This window comes from Cryptotermes secundus, unplaced genomic scaffold, assembly GCF_002891405.2.
Source record: "Cryptotermes secundus unplaced genomic scaffold, Csec_1.0 scaffold1801, whole genome shotgun sequence".
Classification (NCBI taxonomy): domain Eukaryota; kingdom Metazoa; phylum Arthropoda; class Insecta; order Blattodea; family Kalotermitidae; genus Cryptotermes; species Cryptotermes secundus.
The window spans coordinates 225188-239504 of NW_019743179.1; the positions used below are offsets into that span (position 1 = coordinate 225188).

General features: G+C 45.5%; 1 protein-coding gene across 4 annotated transcripts in view; it reads right to left on the reverse strand.

The window, feature by feature from the left end:
* The window catches only part of LOC111874047 (organic cation transporter protein), a 71647-nt gene that overhangs the window by 3130 nt on the left and 54200 nt on the right, over nucleotides 1-14317 (reverse strand). For all 4 annotated transcript variants that reach the window (XM_023869187.2, XM_023869188.2, XM_023869190.2 and 1 more), the window contains 5 exons: nucleotides 9127-9385; nucleotides 8152-8450; nucleotides 5311-5411; nucleotides 3786-4018; nucleotides 2621-2799 (listed from right to left, as the gene is read on the reverse strand). In XM_023869187.2, the coding sequence (XP_023724955.1) occupies nucleotides 2621-2799; nucleotides 3786-4018; nucleotides 5311-5411; nucleotides 8152-8450; nucleotides 9127-9385 (1071 nt within the window). The remainder of the gene's footprint in view (nucleotides 1-2620; nucleotides 2800-3785; nucleotides 4019-5310; nucleotides 5412-8151; nucleotides 8451-9126; nucleotides 9386-14317) is intronic.

Here is a 14317-nt window from a genome sequence, read left to right on the forward strand (position 1 = left end):
CCCCCCCCCCGCCATAACATACGGTGGCAGCGGTGGGATACCTCCACGCCCCCTGTCACCACGGCGTAACAGACTGAAAATGTTAATGCAGGAATCGTATTTGTTATGGGCTAATTCAGGGGTGAAAACACTTGTTATTATAAGAAATATACAGAGGACTTAGAATGGTAACATTTGGAAGCTTGTAGTAATAAAGGGTGAAGTGATTCATGCATATTTAGGCTATTACACCGTTTCCAATCAAGAACAACGCATTGCATTACTAATTAATAAAAGCTAGGAAGCAGAACTTCTGCAACTAATTCTACACACTGCATTAATAAAGAAAGTTTATGCCTTAAAATTAACGATGTCGACCATATAAGAGAAGGACTTATCAGTAGTCTTGGTAGACAAAATAAGTGTAGACCCCATTCAATACGGCCCTTCTGCAAATATGTATTTCCCAGCGGAGTTTCAAGTCATACCTACGAAGGAGAGTCAGTAAATACGTCACAAATGGAAGTGAAACAGCTGTAATGGACGCAATAGATTCTCTATATGTATCACTAGGTAGCAGCACAGTCCAGATAGAAGACGCGCATGCGCATGTTCGGTGGCTGGTTGCGGTAGTAAAAATGATGACCGTGCTTGAGGAGTATCCTACCGAAAAGCAGCGTTCTGTTGTGCGTTTCTTGTGAGAAAAAGAACTCAACACAAAGGATATTAATAAAGATATTTTTCCTCTTTACGGTGGGAACTGTCTGTCGCATAAAGCGGTTCACAGCTGGTTGGCAAAGATTTCGGTGATAAGGAGAGGTTGAAACTTTGGTGAGGAAGTGGCTGAGACAAGTCAAAATACTTCTATGCTGCGGGTTTCGACGCACTGGTAAAGCGATGGGACATGTGTATCAATGTTAGTGTAGGACATGTCGAGAAATAATTCTTTTTTCAGGTTGGAATATAACATGTTTAGGTTTTATTTCCATGTGTGACCTACTTAGTGATTCTCCCTCGTAATATACATGCTGATGCAACGTGTCGGTGCTCGACTGCTGATTCCTCAGCTATCACTCACAGCAACAAGATAGTCTTGTATATATAAAGCGATACGTATACAACAGCTAAATCTTCACCCCCACGTGGCGTGGAACCCCAAAGCTCCGCTTATCCCACCCATAGCTTAATCACTGTACTGACTGAGCTAACCTGCTCAACCAGGGAAAATGTCAATTTAATTTAACACACCGTTAATGAGAGAAATTAGATATTCAGTTTGTACAATCCAAATATTAGTGCTTTAATGAATGTGGCATGCGCTGCTGGCTACAGTAATTAATTTCAAATTAGTCAAATCAATTAGAAAACAGAATTTTGTAAATCTGACGGAATGCGCGACAGAATTCTAAATCCTATGACGACCGGTCAGCGTCTAACTGCAACATGGCACCCAGCGCAAATGGACTGTGTGTTCTTTGTGCTTTTGCCTATTTAAAGATGTTTACTATACAACATTCGGCCTGAGTCGGGAATCGAACCCTGTACGAAGCAGGACAACCCCATGTTTGATAAGCGCAGCACTGCTATATACAAGAATTATATAATTTCCAAGATTCAAAATATATGTGTTGTCTGTACGGCTACGTGTAAATTTGGGCCCAACGAACTCAGCCGTAGGCCTGCAATAATCAGGCTACGAGCCTCATGATCCTGGAATCGGGGTTCGATTCCTGGCAGAGGCAGAGATTGCTGGAGTCTATCCAACCTCCTCTCCAATGAATTACGTGGGTCCTTTCTCCGTGGTTAAAGCGGCCAGGGCATGAAGCTGACCAGTCTCCTTCTTTTAATATCGATGTTGAGAATGGACACAGCTATACGTACCTCCGCTACCCCCACACGTCTTCAAGGCACGGTAGTTGCTTAAACACAGGGACAACCTAATATGTGCGTTACATCCAATTTAAACCATAATTTTATTTAAGCACTATGCTACAAGCCGGAAGGTCTCGAGTTCGATTCCCGATGAGGTCACTGGATTTTTCAATTTACCTAATCCTTCCAGCCGCACTATGGCCCTGGGGGCGACTCAGCCTCTAGCAGAAATGAGTACCAGGAATCTTCCTGGGGGTAAAGGGCTGCCGGCACGTAAGGCTGACAAACTTATCACCATCTGTGAGCCAGCTGTCTAGATAATGTGGGAACCTCGACGTCTCACAACCCTATGGGCCTTCACGGCCTGTTACAGGAATAGCTTTACCTTTTATATGGATATGAAACCGAGCAGTTGCTGCAATGGTAGAAAGAGAACCTAATATCGAAGTCTATGAAATCAGTAAAGGGTAAGGTCCGAACTTGGCCGCGCCATAGCTCAAGCGGTTAGTCGCTGGCTTCCAACCGCGGCGGCCCGGGTTCGATCTCGGTTTGGTCAAGAGGGATTTGTGGTGGACAAAGTGGCGCTGGGGCAGGTTTTCTCTGAGTACTTCGGTTTCCCCTGCCAATCTTCATTCCACCAATTGCTCCACAATCACCCTCACCTATCATCTGGGGCTGGTACAATAGGCCAGAAGTGGCCGCAGTACAAGGGACTTAGTCCCACCCCACTAGCAATAAAAGAAAAAGGTCCGAACTTCGGAATACTGACCAGGTATAGGATATGGGAGCTGAAGAAGGTTGCAGCATATCCCACCATGTGGATGGCTGACACTCCTTGACCCCTAACCTCGGTAGGGATCAGTTCTGCGGCGTACTGTGCCCCTGAACTATAGGCAATGTTGACCCCGAACCGGCCAACAACAGCCAAAGCTGCGGTCACCATAGGAACTGCGAACAGAAGATTGCAGATTAGACGCAAGACACGTTACCATAGAAACGAACTCTTAACTTGAGATATAGATGTGTGCCCCGCTGTAGCACACCTGTTTCCAAATGTGCTTCCTGCTGTTCTGTGTGCTTAATTGGTACAGATATCCATTTATTGAGAGACACGAATCCGCTGTGTTCACTACACAGTGAGAAATTATTTTATTGCTGTGATGGAGTAGGCACGCCAAGTATAATTAGAATGATCAAGTCAAGAAGGATGAGATAGGAAAGGCATGTAGGACGCATGGGAAAAGACAGGAGTACATATACAATTTTGGTTGGAAAGCGAGATGGAAAGACACCACCAGTAAGATCTAGACACAGGTGATAGGATAATATTAAAATGAATCACAGAGAGATAGTATGGGGTGGTATGGACTGGGCTGATTTGGTTCAGGATAGGGACCAGCGGAGGGCTCTTGTGAATACGGTAATGAACCTTCGGGTTCCATAAAATGTTGGGAAATTCTTGAGTAGATGCACAATTGGCGGCTTCTCGAGAAGGGCTCAGTTCCGTGGAATTACTTATATCCCGGGTAAATTTTCAAAACGTAGAGAACTCTCCACAACCGAAGTTGTAGAAAGCGACGAGGCACATATCTTATGTCACATTCTAATGTTCTGTATGATGACGACCCTCAACACCAATTTTAATCTACATCCGTTCAGCATTTTTGCACATATAGTGAGAGGCACACACACATTCAACAGCCCTCCAACGTTTTGCTTGAAATCAGTCGTTTTAAACCACAGCGATTCTTGGCTTCGTCTGTGCAAGGGAAGCGAACAGGCTCGATACCGCGTGCTTCTGCATTTGTGTCGCCTTGCAGCAATTGAGGAGGATACGGTTATTATTAGGCCTGCTGCCGCGTTGTGCCCATGGCCTGGCGTCGCCCCTGGTGACATACCGTTACATGTGTGGTAAGACAGCAGGTGATAATTACCGCTCTTAGCGCCCACAAAGGCAATGACGAGCCCCGACGCGATGGTGAACACGCCGCTCATGAGCAGAGAGCCGCTGGCCATGGCCTTCCGCCCCAAGCGGTCTTGTAGCAGTAGGATCACCAGCGAGGCGGGGAACTTGGTCAACGAGGTCATACTGAACATGACAAACGGACTGTAGCCCAGCCCATCCACGTTGCGGGAGATAGCGTCGAAACACAGCGTCAGCACCATCCTGCGTACATACCGGGTGTTCAGCGCATTCCCCTCTAAATTGTAAACGTGTGAAACAATCTCAGAGTTTGGGGAACCTGCGTACATACCGGGTGTTCAGCGCATTCCCCTCTAAATTGTAAACGTGTGAAACAATCTCAGAGTTTGGGGAACCTGCGTACATACCGGGTGTTCAGCGCATTCCCCTCTAAATTGTAAACGTGTGAAACAATCTCAGAGTTTGGGGAACCTGCGTACATACCGGGTGTTCAGCGCATTCCCCTCTAAATTGTAAACGTGTGAAACAATCTCAGAGTTTGGGGAACCTGCGTACATACCGGGTGTTCAGCGCATTCCCCTCTAAATTGTAAACGTGTGAAACAATCTCAGAGTTTGGGGAACCTGCGTACATACCGGGTGTTCAGCGCATTCCCCTCTAAATTGTAAACGTGTGAAACAATCTCAGAGTTTGGGGAACCTGCGTACATACCGGGTGTTCAGCGCATTCCCCTCTAAATTGTAAACGTGTGAAACAATCTCAGAGTTTGGGGAACCTGCGTACATACCGGGTGTTCAGCGCATTCCCCTCTAAATTGTAAACGTGTGAAACAATCTCAGAGTTTGGGGAACCTGCGTACATACCGGGTGTTCAGCGCATTCCCCTCTAAATTGTAAACATGTGAAACAATCTCAGAGTTTGGGGAACCTGCGTACATACCGGGTGTTCAGCGCATTCCCCATTAAGTTGCAAACGTGTGAAACAATATCACAATTTGGAGAATATCTTCCATACTATTTCAAGAATGAATTCTTTTAACTGTATCTAGGATTTAATTTATATTTTTATGATATGCTTGAGATGTATATATTACACTAATATTTTCGTGAGATGTTCTGCATGGGTGTGAACTGAGTTGTGTTTCTGTATGAGAACATAAATGACTAAGTGTGTGGAAACTTTGGACTTAAGGGGAATTAATCGAACTGCAAATGCCAAAAATTACATGCCGACGAACTTGGTGATTTATGCAGATCACTGCGTAGTGTCAGGGCAGTAGTAAAGTCAATGATACATCTGAATATGTTGCTCATATGGGAGAAGACGTGAAATGCGAACATTTCTGCGCAAAAACTTTGAAATGTACTAACTGGGTGCTAGGAGGGTAATATTAAAATGTATCTAAGGAAATATGATGTTCTACTGAACTGTACTAACTTAAGGAAGTCCAATGGCGGGCATTTTTGTGTACGGCCATGAACGTTAATACCACACAGTCTTGTTGCGAGGTAAGAATATAAATGTCTATACGTTACGATTTGAAGATGAGGATGCAGGTTTTCCTTCTGAGGCGCGGCGTCCTGAAGAGGCCCAACAGGTTTCCCGTTCCCTGCGGAACACTCAGTTTGGCCGACCTCTGCAATCAGAAGAGGCGAAGACGTCGTCACTGAACCAGAGATCGAGACTCGCTCTCTCTAACGGGCCCAACTGAGCAGGTTCCTTCCCCTCGCCCCCCCCCCCGATTCAGTTTCCGAAACGCTGTGTATATCAAGTATAGCACAGACAAGAGACAACTTCTGTACAATCGTGAGGTGCAGAATGATGTAGGTAGGTAGGTCGGTGGGTGGGTGAGTGGCTAGGTAGGTAGGTGAGTAGGTATAGCTAAGTAGTCGGTGGATGTGTGGGTGCATAGAAGGTGGGTGGGAAGGTAGGTCAGTGGGTGGCTGGGTGGGTAGGTAGGTTGGTAGGTCAGTGGGCGGTTAGATTTTTATAGATCTATTAACACTAAGATAAAATTTACAGAGCATATGAAGTGTCACACAGTTTGCAGCTGAGACAGCGATGTGAGCACATGAGAATGTAGTCCTTAAATCTTGTCACGACCTGTCCTCTCTGTCTTTCCGAGTGTTTGTACAGGCAGTTAATGTTGACTGCTCCATATCAATATTCCCTGTACTGTGTTGATTATTATTTTTATTTTTATTACTAGTTGGGTGGGACTAAGTCCCTTGCACTGCGGCCGCTTCTGGCCTATTTTACGAGCCCCAGATGATAGGTGAGGGTGATTGTAGAGCAATTGGTAGAATGAAGATTGGCAGGGGAAGCCGAAGTACTCGGAGAAAACCTGCCCCAGCGCCACTTTGTCGACCACAAATCCCACTTGACCAGACCCGGGATCGAACCCGGGCCGCCGCGGTGGGAAGCCAGCGACTAACCGCTTGAGCTATGGTGCGACCTTACTGGGTTGATAGTCTCTGTATACACGGAACTGACAGTCGCCTGCTGTGTGCTTCTGTGCGTTGTCTCTTGCAGACAGTAAGTTGGTGTGCTGCAGTGTTCAGTGCGGGGGCAGCCAAAGAAGAGCGATTTCTTCGTTAAAGTGGAATCCAAGTAACTGCTTGCGTGTTCCATCTAAACATTTCCAGATGGTTCTGGCTCAAGGGCAATCTAATAATAGGTGTTCTGAAGAGTCTCTCGCTCTAGGTATCGCGCTTACTCCACTGGTGCAGTCGGCTCGGTGTGGCTATTCTGCTGTGTAAGATGCACCAACACTGGCAGACCGCCTTCCAGGAAGGTTTTCCCATTTTCCAAACAGATAGACAGTCACACAGACAAATTCACGGAAGCAGATAAGAGAATGTATACGCGCCTGGCCACTCTACATATGGGAAACGGGCAGATTCACCCACTGTCTTTAATTGTAGTTCACAGTGAACATCGTAACCAAGTAACAGGACAAGCAGAGTTCATTTGTATGTTGGTTGCCAGAACGTTCATCTGAGAAGAGATCTCTATTACACACGCCGTGAAAATCGTGAGATGTCGAGGCTCCCACATTATCTAGACAATCAGGTGAAGACAGGTGGTGAAGTCTGTCAGACTTACGCGCCGGCCGCTCTTTACCCCCAAGAATATTCCTGGTACTCATTTCTGTTAGAGGCTGAGTCGACCCCAGGGCCATAGTGCGGCTGGAAGGTTTAGGTCAATTGAAAAAATCCACCTCATTGGGACTCGAACCCGCGACCATCCGGCTTGTAGCATAGTGCCTCAACCAACTACGCTACCGTGTGCGTTATCTACTAGAGAGATGCCAGTTGAAATAAACGGGAAACTGAAAATATTAATACAGGAATAATTTTTGTTGTAGGCTGGTTCCGGAGAAACTAAGTGTCATAATGATTGGGTCTGGCATTCAAAAGTTAATTTGAAAGCAAGACGACGCCATAGGCCTACTTTCATCTTTTCAAAATAAGGAAAGCAGAACAGAACACATATAAAAACTTAGAACTGAATTCCTTATAAGCAGTAATAAAGCTTAAATGGGCGATGTGGTTCATACTAGCTATAACAGCACTGCTATTCAGAAATAAGTTATGGACACTGCATTGCTAATTATGAAAACGCCACAGAAAGAGTCTGTAATTGATTCCACATATTTCATTAACAGAGCAATTTCATGTTCAGAAAATGATGATGTCCATCATATCAGTGAGTGGGTATGTGGGAAAAGAAGACAGTATAAATTTTATAAAATGAACACTTCCGTTGGATTTTCAATGGGCCTACACTAGCGAAATTCGTCCATATTAGAGACGTAACCTTCTCAACGGAATTTTGCTAAATTTGATCTAATAGCTTCTTCATGTATCTGTCCATCTGTAACGACTCGGGGACCGCTGAAAACGGCTTTTATGAAACCTGATATTGGAGAGTTTTATTAAGATGTGTTGACACCCTACAATTTTTCGTTAAAATCGAACAACAGTAACTGACACTGCGTGAAGACCTAAGTACGCATCTTGGCAAATATTTCGAACAACAGAGTACAAAAGAGTGCGTCCATGTGTACGAAGTAATTTGTTGGTTCTGCATTTACGGTTTTGATTACTGGTGATTCCTGCGGTGAGGCTTGGAGCGCCGTCGCAACACTAAAACTACAGGAATGTAAAACAGAAAGGTCTCTCACGGTAGTGGGATGTGAGGCCGTCTGGTCTAGTAGAAATGCACTTTTCGGAGGAACTCACTAAGGAAGAGAAGAAAGCAACCAGCAGGAAACGAAAGTTGCTGTACATGTATTACTCCCTCTACTACTTGTCCTTTACTACAATATCTCAACGACGAGTAAACTCGTCATTATATGCCATTGGGTATGTTACCTCGAATGTCTGGATGACTTCCGGGGGCAGCGTCCTTCCGTTGAAAGCTGCTACACGTCTGAAGCATTTAAGGGCCTGCTGTACGCGTCCCTTGCTAAGCAGCCAGCTGGCACTCTCAGGGACGCAGAAATAGAACCCAGGGACCACTATATTGGGCAATGTGATCATCAGCAGAAATAATCGCCAGTAACCCGCCCAGATCGCCACCCAAGGCACGGCGATACACGCCAGCGTGTGAAACACACCGATACACAGGTTCAGCCCCAGCGTCCGTCTGTCTGGCCGCATGTACTCCAGTACTGACAACACAACAAACATTACCACTCCTCGCTAAATGCTATCAACTGAAAAAGGTGAAATATGACCATGTTCTTAGTTAATTAACCGCCACTCCATGAAGATGTATGGAAGAATGGAGGTATAGCTCCACCATTCTTGACATCGATACTATATGAAGGTGAATGGTTAGCTTCACGCTCCTGCCGCTTTACCTGCCCGGTACCCATTGGATAGGAGGCTCAGTGGGCCCCTGAGCCAGTCTGGACGTTGCGGAGCAGGGGAAAATCTCTTATTCCTGCCGGGAATCGAATCCCGATCGTCCATCCATTAGCTCGTCGCTCTACCGACTGAGCTATGAGGGAAGAGGAATAAAAACAGACGGAGGAATGGAGAAAGGAAATGAAGGAAGGAGCGAGAAAGAAACAGCAAGAGACAACAGGAGAAAGAAGAGGACAAATAAGGACAGAAATCATTGGGAAAGAGGGAAAGAAATTAATATCACTGTATGCTTGGCTTCTTTAAGGAGGCTATCAATAATTCAAATTATATAATGTCGGATGATAGGATTATCCGTGTGTAGGGCGTGGCAGAAAGCGGTATTTGTTTCGAGTGGTTCAAAAGCCTCAGTCTGGATATGAACTCGGGCTTCCCGAATACGGAAAGAACAAAGAAAAACTGCACCTGTTGGTCACTCACCTATGATGTACATCATTACGAAGTTATTGTCTGTGGCCAGACCGGTGACCATCCTGCAGAAAGCGAACTCTGGCAGTCCTGAGGTGAACACTGTGGCCACGTTGCCCGCGAGGGCCAGCATGTTGGCCAGGATGAGGACCGGCAGGCGGCCGACGTGATCCGACATCACTCCCAGCCCCAGTGAGCCCAGCACAGAGCCCACGAAGAACATAGACTGTGCCACTGCGGGCTTCCAGCTGTCGTCACAAACCCAGTGCAGCTGTCAACAGAGTGGCACAAGCAATAATGGCCATAATGCGGTCTGGGGCCCACCAATGGGGTACCGGGGCGTGAAGCTGCCACTCACTTTCATCTAATGCAAAAGTCATGAATGGTGGAGCTACATCTCCATCCCCCCCATACGGCTTCATGTCGTAGTGTTTAATTAATTAAGCACAGGGACACGTTTAATCTATCTATGGCTTTGCAGACCTTGTTGGACCTTGGACGTTTTCAGTTTCTTGATCCTATACACAGCCGGTAAGACTCCTTGGACGGGGGATCAGCCCGTCGCAAGACCTCTGCCTATACACAGAATAAAGTCACACAGACATCCATGCCTCCAGTGGGATTCTAACCCATGACCCCAGTTTTAGAGCGGGAGAACACGGTGCATGCCTTGGACCGCGCGGCACCTGTGATCAGTGGGATAAATTTTACCTTCACTTTTTTATGGAATTAGAGGAACGTACTTGGATCTTTACAGCTGTGGGAACCTCAAATACGAGTATCTCTGCTATACAGTGAAAATCAGAATCTGCGGCTTGACACACTGAGGATGGTTACATTTCTCACCGCCGAACGTCGCTCGAGATTATGTGTAAAAAGGTAAAGTTGGCCCTGTAACAGGCCGTGGAGGCCCACAGGGTTGTGAGACGTCGAGACTCCCGAATTTCTAGAGAACTGGCTCACAGATGGCGGTGAGGTTGTCAGCCTTACGCACCGGCCTCCCCTTACCCCCAGGAAGAGTCCTGGTACTCATTTCTGTTAGAGGCTGAATCGACCCCAGGGCCATAGTGCGGCTGGAAGGTTTAGGTCAATTGAAAAAATCCAATGACCTCATCGGGAATTGAACCCGCGACCTTCCGACTTGCAGCATAGCTCCTCAACCAACTACGCTACCGCGTACCCCCGGTATTGCGTGTTTCTAACGAAATTACTGTCGACAAATACGTTTCGAGAGTACTGACTTCTGGGATGTGACACCGTACAGTCCGTCACAAGTTCACCGACTTTTGGAGACATGTACTGCCTCCATCTTCACGGCAATTATATGTTAAGTAAGCAACGTATACGACTCGGCTTGATTCTTATTCGTCGTTTGCTTAGTGTATCTTCGATCGTGAGGACAGAGGCAGAACGATCCTCCGAAACGTCGGTGAACTTGTGCCAGACTACATACCTTCACAACCCACAATATATGTCATACTTAACAGTCATCGGTGTGAGAACCTCAAATCCAAAATGTTTTTGGGTCAAATCCAAAATATATTTAGGTTTCTGGAGTGGGGATCTTTATTTTAGGATCCAAGTCAAGTTCACGGAAGCTAACTTTGCCAAGAAAATATCTGCAACGTATTTTACTCCAATTCTGTACTAACTCAAGGCCAGGATTACAGGATGATTACAAAACAAGTTTAAAACTACATGGAAACTGCAAAGACCTGTTGAATGTAGTTTCCAGTCATGGTCACCATGGCAACACTGCGAACAATACTGACGTCACTTGTATATGTTACGTACGCAAGTAAACTGGTGGCGAGCGTTAGAAACATTTTAAATTAACACACATTTCAGGAAATGAGTTGCGGTGTTTACTTCACATGCATACATAGTAACATCAGCAGAAATAAAATCGTTATCAACGTACGTCAGCCGTATGTAGAGTGAGGTCTATACTGGACCAATGATATTATCCGTGTGCTTAATTAATTAAGCACCACGTCACGAAGGCGTATCGGGGAGTGTAGGTATAGCTCCACCGTCCTTGACCTCGACACTAGATGGAGTTGAGTAGTCAGCTTCACGCCCTTGATATCTTTACCCACTGGAGAGGGGAGGCTGGGTTGGCTACGGAATCGGTCTGGACGTTGTGGAGAAGAGAATCATCGGCGACCCTGGCGGAAATCGAACCCCCATTCCTCGGTCTTCCATCCTGTAACCTGGTCACTACATTTGCTAAGCTGAATTAGCAGAGTAGCTCCGGAAATGAACCGAGAGCCCCATGGATGCCATAGTACACTTTGCGCAAACAACGCAAATTCGTTTTATATTGTTCCCTTATGTTATAGGCTCTCCTTGTCTGTATCAGTGTAAGTTCTACTGCCACCGGGTGAAACCCAATTGCAGTAAAATAATAATAATAAATATAGAAGCTCATATAAACAAGAACTAAACTGTAACTCTTTTGGCAGCACACGCGCGAGCAGGTAACTGCATGTGAAAGGAATGCGGCTGCGGGGAATGCTGACAGACCGTTGCACTCAACTCTAGTGGCAGTCCTGGTGCGGCGACACAACGGTCCTGGACCTTAATGACGTCATACAGAACGTCACGCTTTGTATTCCGGAGATCCGAGGTTCACATATCGGCCCGACTGACGTTCTCCCGGTTTCTCAGTTACCTCATACGGGGGCCTTTCCTTACAAATACGTTCCCGTTCATTATTCACCAGTCAACCTATCATTCGAAGTTATATAATCTCGGCTGCTGAAAGCTTTGTAAAATATATCTACACAACTAATTAGGGAACTGACTAACTAAACAGTGGAGCGTCCTTGAGAAGTTAATCTTAGCTCAATTATCCAACAGGAAAATCTCAGCATTATCGGAACCCTAAGGTTCTTTTATACCGACCGGTCGGTATAGTTCGCTTGCGGACTAAAGTCACGGAATTTGTTTGCTTGTTTGTTTGTTAAGGTTTCTTATCGTGTTCTCAAAAACCTTCCACTTGTTCCAGTCCACCTCTCGATCCTATTTCATTAAGAATAATATTATATTCCTATCTACGCCTAGAACTTCCCAGTGGTCGCTTTTCTGCAGGTTCTCATACCAAAATTTTGTATGCTCCTCTTCTTCTGTGCCATCAGCACCGTATCTGCCTGGACATTTTGTTCTTCTCGAAAAAGGTGTGACATCATGTAGTCTGGTACAAAGGTTTCTCCGAAACAACACGGCGCCATATCCGAAAGGGCCGCAATTTTTATACCACCTGAGAGCGAACAGATCTCAAATAAATACAGCAATATATTGCGGCTTGAATATTCGTGTATTCCGAGATGTGACGCCATCCCGCCTGGTACATAATTGACGAGGAATCGAAGAGGGTGGTATAGCGGTAACATTTTTAAATTTGTATTTCGAGGTGTGTATACTTCGCTTGCGGACTAAAACCACGGAGTTTTTTTTTTTTATTCTAAGGTGTTCATTTGCAACCTCGCCCGGGAACAGGAAATCATGAGTCAGGTTTTTCGTTGACTTCTGGGAGTCCATCCCAGCAAATTCCGGGGCATCACCTCGACGACCTCGACTACATCAGGACCGCCTCTTTCCAAATCCTTTCAACTCCTTCATTTATCATTAAACCATTCGACGCTATACAGACACTCACAGCATCGGAAAATAAACCACAAACAAGTAGAAGGAAGCAAACTTGAACATCGACATGGAAGTATAGACACACAGCTGTAACTAGGAAGAAGAAAAATGAGATGAACGAGTACATACAGAGAAAGAAATGTGGCGGAAGAAAGAAAAAGAGATAAATGTAGAAAAGACAAAAAGTTCTGGGAAGAACTAATGGCCTACTTTCCTTTGATACGACACGGACCGCGTAGAAAACGACGCGACCAACAATTGTTCTATTGTTGCGTGTGTATTAGTTGCCGCGGTAAGGTTTCTTTACCGAGCCGTTGCCTAGCAACGATAGGTTAACACATATAAACACAAAGACTGATGGGAGGGATTTATGAAGTATGCCGTTCTGATGAGCTCAGGAGCCATGATCATACAGATTGGTTCAGTCATTCAAAGGTTGGTAAGTGGACGGGATTCACAGGCTTACAGACAGGAAGGAGATCACGTACTTGTCTTGTGTTACTACAACAGTGTCATTTCTGTTGAAAGGTTCTCTGCTAGTTCAATCCCAACGTTGAGGTAGGGCTATGAATACACTTTCAAGAGCACGCAGTTCAGCCTCTGGCTAAGAGAGGACGCGCGAGTAGCGACAAAGCCGACTCTGCTGAATCACCGTTGCTAGCCGTGCTTTGTTTCAAGTTCCGTTCAGTTATGTTCCCATAAATTTCTTTCTGAAGACTTAGGCATAGTTGGAGAATAATATTGAGATACTGGTCTGATGTTCTCATAGAGGTGCTTGCAAAGACTTCTCTTTTCTGGGATACAGTGTTGTGTAGTCCGTTGAAAGTCAACGGACGTTCGGAGCAACATGCCATCTCCATCTTTAGCATTACAGCGTAGGCCAAGCAAGAAATCAGCATGAAATAGGCAAAAAGCAGAGCAGAAAAAAACAACTCTTCAGTATTAAAATGGATCTTAATGAAGATGTGAGGTTATGGACTGGATTAATCCGGCACAGGTAGTGATAAGCTCTTGTGAACATGGTAATGAACCTTCGTGTTCTATAAAAAAAAAGGAGGGGCTTGGTGAGCGACTGTTACTTTTAAGATAAAGATCTTGTGGGATATGACACCGTCTAGTTTTGCAAACATACACCAGCTGCCTGTATCGCCCATCCTGAAGAAAGAGGATGCAAGTTTCCCTTTTTAATGTGGTAACGTATGTACCAAAGCACACGGTGGCACATCTTAAAACTCATGACCATGAGAACCTCGCATCCCGTGTAACCTTTCTTACTGTGTAACACAGCCACATGAAGCCCCTAACTACTACATAGACCAGTAGTCTCACAAGCAGCAGTCTGCCCCACGAAGCGAGTGAATCAATCAGTAAAAAAATTGTACTTCTTTTGGCTTATTTTGGACTTCACCCATCGTCCGGTATATAAAAAGACAAAAAACCACAACGTTTCGGAGACTGGATCTGTCTCCGTCTTCAGGTGTATAGGGAAGGTTTAACCTACTCAGTTGGGCCCCTTAGAAAGAGCTAGTCTCAATCACTGGACAAACCTTGATCT